The sequence below is a fragment of the Sparus aurata genome, chromosome 2 (genome assembly GCF_900880675.1).
Source record: "Sparus aurata chromosome 2, fSpaAur1.1, whole genome shotgun sequence".
Lineage (NCBI taxonomy): Eukaryota > Metazoa > Chordata > Actinopteri > Spariformes > Sparidae > Sparus > Sparus aurata.
Window position 1 is genome coordinate 13,439,988 of NC_044188.1, and position 5,967 is coordinate 13,445,954.

The 5,967-nt window shown below is 43.0% G+C and overlaps 1 protein-coding gene across 1 annotated transcript; it reads left to right on the top strand.

Moving 5' to 3' along the window:
• Positions 1-2,981: 2,981 nt before the first annotated feature.
• p2ry12 (purinergic receptor P2Y12) lies at positions 2,982-5,278 on the top strand. Its single transcript, XM_030441971.1, has 3 exons — positions 2,982-3,120; positions 3,467-3,730; positions 4,090-5,278. Exons 2-3 carry the CDS (start codon positions 3,476-3,478, stop codon positions 4,924-4,926), a joined length of 1,092 nt encoding a protein of 363 aa, XP_030297831.1. The 5' UTR covers positions 2,982-3,120; positions 3,467-3,475; the 3' UTR covers positions 4,927-5,278.
• Positions 5,279-5,967: the final 689 nt, after the last annotated feature.

Genomic DNA, 5,967 nt, shown 5'->3' on the forward strand with positions numbered 1-5,967 from the left:
GCTGGATTTGAAAGCCTGTCGAAGGAAATGTACACACATAAACATTCATACGTAAAGACAAAGACAGTCGCAAACAAACCGCGAGCACGGACCACCATGAGTGTTTTCTCTCTCTCTCTCTGTGCGTGTGATAAGAAAGTCCTTGTCTGTCTGCCCTGTCACGATGACAAGATGATCAACCGCCGAGCGTTGGCGAGGGTCAGAGGTCGCAGTTCGGCCTCATCCCGCCCTCGCATCAGACCACAGCTGTCACAGCTCTGCGTCTGATGTTTGCCCTCAAACGCCGGGGTTTCTTTTCCCCGAAGACTCTCCGATTGCTACGTAAAGAGCAGGCTATTTTTGCTCCAAGGCCCACGTGCGGAGAGGAAATGAAGTCGCTCTCTGTCTGCGCTCCAGCTCCATCATCATCATCATCATCATCATCACGGGGTGGAAAAAAGAGTGCAAGACGGTAGCTGTGTTCAAGTGGTCTGGGAATGGCAGAGATTGAAAGTGATGAGTGGTGACTTAAAGGTCAAGGGGTGACGGCAGAGGAAAGCACCTACAGAGAGGGAGAGGCGTGTGTGTGTGTGCGTAAGGGTGATGGTTGAGGAGGCTCAGAGGGGGTTCAAATGGAAAAGTCAGTCAAGTGTTGTGTTACCTTTCTCTTTATTTCCCTTCTTCATTCCCTTCTTCCTGTCTGTCTGAGAGCGAGCTGACGAGGATTAGCGCGCGTGCGGATGCAGCTGACTGCATGCATGTCTGCAACTGTGCTTTCACACGCGATTTGATTATCCCTTCCAGTAAATGGTTCATGTAAATTTTGAAAACATCGGGACAAGAGGTAGGATTACACAGTAACGCTTGTCCTGGAGAGCTCTCTTTTTCTATTCTAGTGGTTGATGAGCAAAAGAAAAAAAAAGGTGACAGGTGATTTTAAAAAAGTGATCGATCAAAAGGAACAGAAGCAACAGAAACAGAATAGAAAGGTGACCAGAGAGACAAGTGATAAACTGGATAGCAGCAAGACTTCCCGCCAGGAGGACGCATGCTCCACGCTGCCCTGATCAGACCCAGATGTGCCGGGATGTGCACAGCTGTGGGAAACATGACTGCATGTAAATATGGATGGTTGGGAAACTCACCTTATGTACAGTATATGTGAGCAGATTTAGGCTGAGGGTTTTAGTGTCTGCCAACCGAAAAGAGACGTTTAGACAAGCGTTTGCTCAGGAAGTGAATGCTGCTGACAAATGACAATCTTCAGACAGGAATCAATCAAACAGGAAGCCACAGTCAGAGGACAGAGGACCATCAGGGTCGTGTGATGAAGACAAAAGTAGATACAGACAAACCTTCCCCTCAATTCCTATACAATACAATATTTCAGTTACCTGCAAGATTGATTGCTGCAGTTTTGTTGATAGATGGACAACCTTTTGTGGCTGTAAGTGTCAACATCTTTGCATATTGATTTAAATCCTTGATTGTGTCGAGGTCATTTCTTATTTCTGCTACTGTCTCGATACATTATGTCCTACATAAAGTGTTTTTAATTGTTTGTTTGATTATTTAATGTGTAGATGATAAAATAATGGACAACACAGTCACACTCACAGTAAGTAAAGGAAAACACGTTTTAATTTTAATTTCATACGGCCTAGATCTCACTAAATAGGGCAGGTAATGATGTAAACATCACTGAATGTCCACTTGTTACACACGCATCCTTTTAGAAATGGCCCACAGGTTACTCAACTTAACGACAAGTAATAAACTCACAAAACCCTGGAACAAGAGGAGCAACGAGACTGGAATGTTTTGTTTGCTTTTGTAATTTTCTCTTGGCTGTTTTGGTCAAACTTTATCTGTAAAACTCTGGAACCCGTCCCCCACATACACTGTTAATGAACCTGCACCTGCATGTTGTTATCGCAGTAACTACCCAAAACAGTCCAAACTCAGTTGGAGTAGGCAGGGTTCCCTAATGCTACACAACACACAAGAGTTTGGGGAAGTTGATTCAGGCGCCATGTCTAAGAGATGGAGGTCAGGGGGTGAAAGTGCTAACACAGACACAGAGGTTGATTTCACAACATGGATAAAGTCTTTGAGAGCCCAGAGGAGAAAACCAACAGGACGAGGGGGAAAGGCAGCGAGTTCAAAAATCTGAACGGGATTGTGAGCAAAGTTTTATATCAGCGAGGCATCTGCCAATAAACCGTTTCATATTTTTTCCACCTTGGAACAGAAGACTTTACTGCCATGTGCTTCCAAGCTGTTTGTTTTTAGAAGAATTTCATCATATCGTATCAGAAGTCTTATTTACTCTATTTGGGGATACGTTATAAATCGTCAAAGCTGTCACAATACAGAATGGTTGGGGGATGAAAGCTTAACTGTGTTGCTGCCTTGACACAGTCAAGATTGCTTTCATTGCTTTTTGCCAAGTGCATGCTGGGAAAGGCAGCAGTTCAGGGGAGGGTGAAGGATATGGACATGTTAAATGACTCATGGTGTGACAAATAATTTCTGCCTTGCGCAACCCTGACCGATGGTGGTTTTCCTGCACACTTCGCTGTACAATTAAGGACCACCACTACATGCCGGTATGACTAAGAGTGGCTTCATAAATCGTCACGTATTTATTGCATCATAAAACTTTCATCAAAACAACTTGTCGATGTTATAGTCATCATGAAACACCATGCGTGCAACGACCGCTCAGAGGGCGATGACCTGTATACGTTTTATTAGACAGATACCGTGGTTTTGTGTCCTTTGCCATGCAGCTTTTGCCATTCATAAGATGCATTTAGCTTTAATATCTCTGTGTTAAAACGCTGTCAATCAGTTGCCCTCCGCTGCCAATTAATACACCAGACTGAACTTTTTAAAATAGAACTGGAAGGATGCAGATGTCTGAAACCTTTCCTCGTGACAGGAAGCAGAAAGGAGAAGAAAAAAGAGAAAGTCTTCCTGTAGCCTGTGTGTCACCGACCTGCACACACATTCAGACACACACTTGCTTGAAGCATTGACAGTGTTGTCAGTGTCGCATCGCATTCGAACAGAATCGAGAGGGACCAGAAATATCAACAAGAGCCGAACTTCACTGACGCCAAGCAGAAACATTAACAGGTCAGTAACAAAAAACTCAAATGTGTTTATAACATAGGTGCAAATTTGGAAATGTACTTTGGAAATGACATAAAAACTGCAAATGTGTACATCTTGAAATTTGACTTCTCTGTATTTTTTTACAGGTCATTGATTTCCTAGATTTAAGCAACAGTCAGATTTTACAGTGTATTAATTCTGTCTTTAGGCCATTTTTGTGCATAAACATGTGCACAGTATGTTTATGTATGCATATAAACAGAGAGAGAGGGTAGTAAATATTTATATGCGTACATGTACTGCAAAAAGATTTACTGTTTGTTTATCTTTTGAGTAATTTTGACTTCACGTCACTTATATTTTTCAGGAAACACTCATGGAGAGAAATGCCACTTCCCCAACAATGTTCTCCGCCAATCACAGCCACACCAACAGCACTTGTTCCCGTGATAACGTTCTGAAGACGGTGGTGTTTCCCGTCCTCTACTCCTTTCTCTTTCTGCTGGGGCTTTTGCTCAACGCCGTGGCGGTGTGGGTGTTTTTCCGCATCCCCTCCAAGTCTCACTTCATCATATACCTTAAGAACATTGTGGTCGCGGATGTCATTATGACCTTCACGTTCCCTTTCAAGGTTTGATTTGGCTTTCTTTTAATGTGGCACGATTTATAAAGAGGTGTATAAGCTGTAATTAATGGCTTATTAAATCATTTCTAATAGATAAGTTATAGGTCAGCCATTAAAGGATTTGGGTTAAAAGGTTGCGAAAAATCTGTGATGCTGGTGAGTCATTCATGTTCAAGTCATTAGTAAAGGGTCTTTTGTTTAAAGGATAACTTCACCCGAAAATGAAAATTCAGTCACCATCCACTCACCCCCCTTGCTGATGGAAAACATAAAACATAAAAAAAAAAAAAAACAACAATACTTCATGGCTGGAATCTGCATGTTAAACAATGAAATGTAAAAGCCTGGACACTGTGTTTCCGCAGGTGTTAGCAGACTCCAACATGGCCTCCACCGGGCTGCGTATATTCGTGTGCCGGGTCTCCTCGGTGCTCTTCTACCTCACCATGTACATCAGTATCCTCTTCTTCGGCCTCATCAGCATCGATCGCTGCAGGAAGACCATCAAGCCCTTCAGGGGGACGAATGCGGCCCGGCTAGCCCGTCGCAAGCTCCTCTCTGGAGCCATCTGGACCTTCTTGCTGCTTCTGTGCCTGCCCAATGTGATCCTGACATGCAAAGCCCCGACCTCTCCAAAGATCAAGTGCAGCGACCTGAAGACAGAGGCTGGGCTCTACTGGCACGAGGTGGTGAATCACGTCTGTCAGGTTATTTTCTGGGGCAACCTGGTGACGGTGATCGTGTGCTACACCCTGATCACTAAAGAGCTGTACAAATCCTACTCCCGCACCAAGGCTCACGTCGGCTCGTGTCGAGTGCCGAGCGGCGGAACAGTTCGGAACCCCGGCCAGTCGAAAAGGAAAATGAGCGCCAACGTGTTCCTGGTTCTGGCGGTGTTCTTTGTCTGCTTCGTGCCGTTCCACTTCGCCCGTGTGCCGTACACCATGAGCCAGACCCGAGGAGTTCTCTTTGACTGCAAGCTCAAACTCTTCTTCTTTCAGCTGAAGGAGAGCACACTCTTCCTCTCGTCCTTAAACTCTCTCCTGGACCCTCTCATCTACTTCTTCCTGTGTAAGTCCTTCAGGAACACTTTGTTCAAGACGCTGCGGCTGCCCTCCGGTACCTGTAGCTGGATCACAGGCGGCGGGTCAGACACGGACACAGGCAGCACCCCTCTGAGAGGCCCCTCTGGATGTACGTAAAAACCAATGGACATAATAAGACTTTTCTAATTTTAGCACATTGTGTCGCCAGATTATGTGACTGTAAATACAGATGACAGACACAGTGATCTGTTTTCTCTAATATGCCAATATACAATCAACATGTTGATGTTTTCTGTCAGTGACCACGTGTGCACATGGATGCCTGGTTTACCTACCTGTTTCGGACCTGATATAACTGACAGTGGCATGTTTCTGTCTTTCTGTTCTCCATTCCAGCTCATAACAACATGAAGTTCCTCTGCTATGTTTTCATATCTACTAATTTTTTGAGAAACAAGAAATGTGATGCAGTGATTTACAAACTGAAAATAAATCTCATAAAAGGACATCTGCAGCTCTTCTCTGACAGTCTTTGGACTGTAAGTCTTGAAAATGTCAACAGGCTATGATCTCAAGGTTGAGTTGTGTTTGACTGAGTCTTCAGGACAATCAAAACATAGAGAAATTTTGTGATTTGCGCTGTTAACAATAATGCTCATTCACAAAGAGTGCTGTGAAACATACACTGTAAAAAAAATTCTGTAGAATTTACGGTAAAATGCTGGCAGCTGTGGTTGCCAGAATTTTACCGTAGAAAATACGGTCACAATGTAACTGTAAATTTCACATTAGAGAACTGTTATTTGTTTACGGTAATTTGCTGTAAAAATAACAGTTATCATATAAACCTGTTTACGGTAAATTCTTTTAAAAATAACATATATACTGTAAACCTAATTACAGTCCATCAGTGAAAAAACACGGTAAAACTGTAAGATATATTACGGTATTTTATTGCAAAGTTCAACTACGGTAAAATACTGGCAGCTGTGGTTGCCAGAATTTCACCGTAAAAAATATGGTACAACACACATGGAATTACAGTTTGTTGGCGTAGATTTTACAGTCAGCAAATGCAAATGGTAAATTATAAAGGAAATAACCAATTAAGCCCATTGTAAACCAAAGTACAGACTATAATTGATAAACTTTAAGAACATCTCTTTGCATATACACATTCTCTTTGAAAAACAGAAC

Bases quoted from the DNA above. Each gene is read 5' to 3' on its own strand.
- p2ry12 (XM_030441971.1), top strand. From the start codon at position 3,476: ATGGAGAGAAATGCCACTTCCCCAACAATGTTCTCCGCCAATCACAGC. The intron at 3,731-4,089 runs GTTTGATTTGGC...GTGTTTCCGCAG, and splicing joins CCTTCACGTTCCCTTTCAAG to GTGTTAGCAGACTCCAACAT.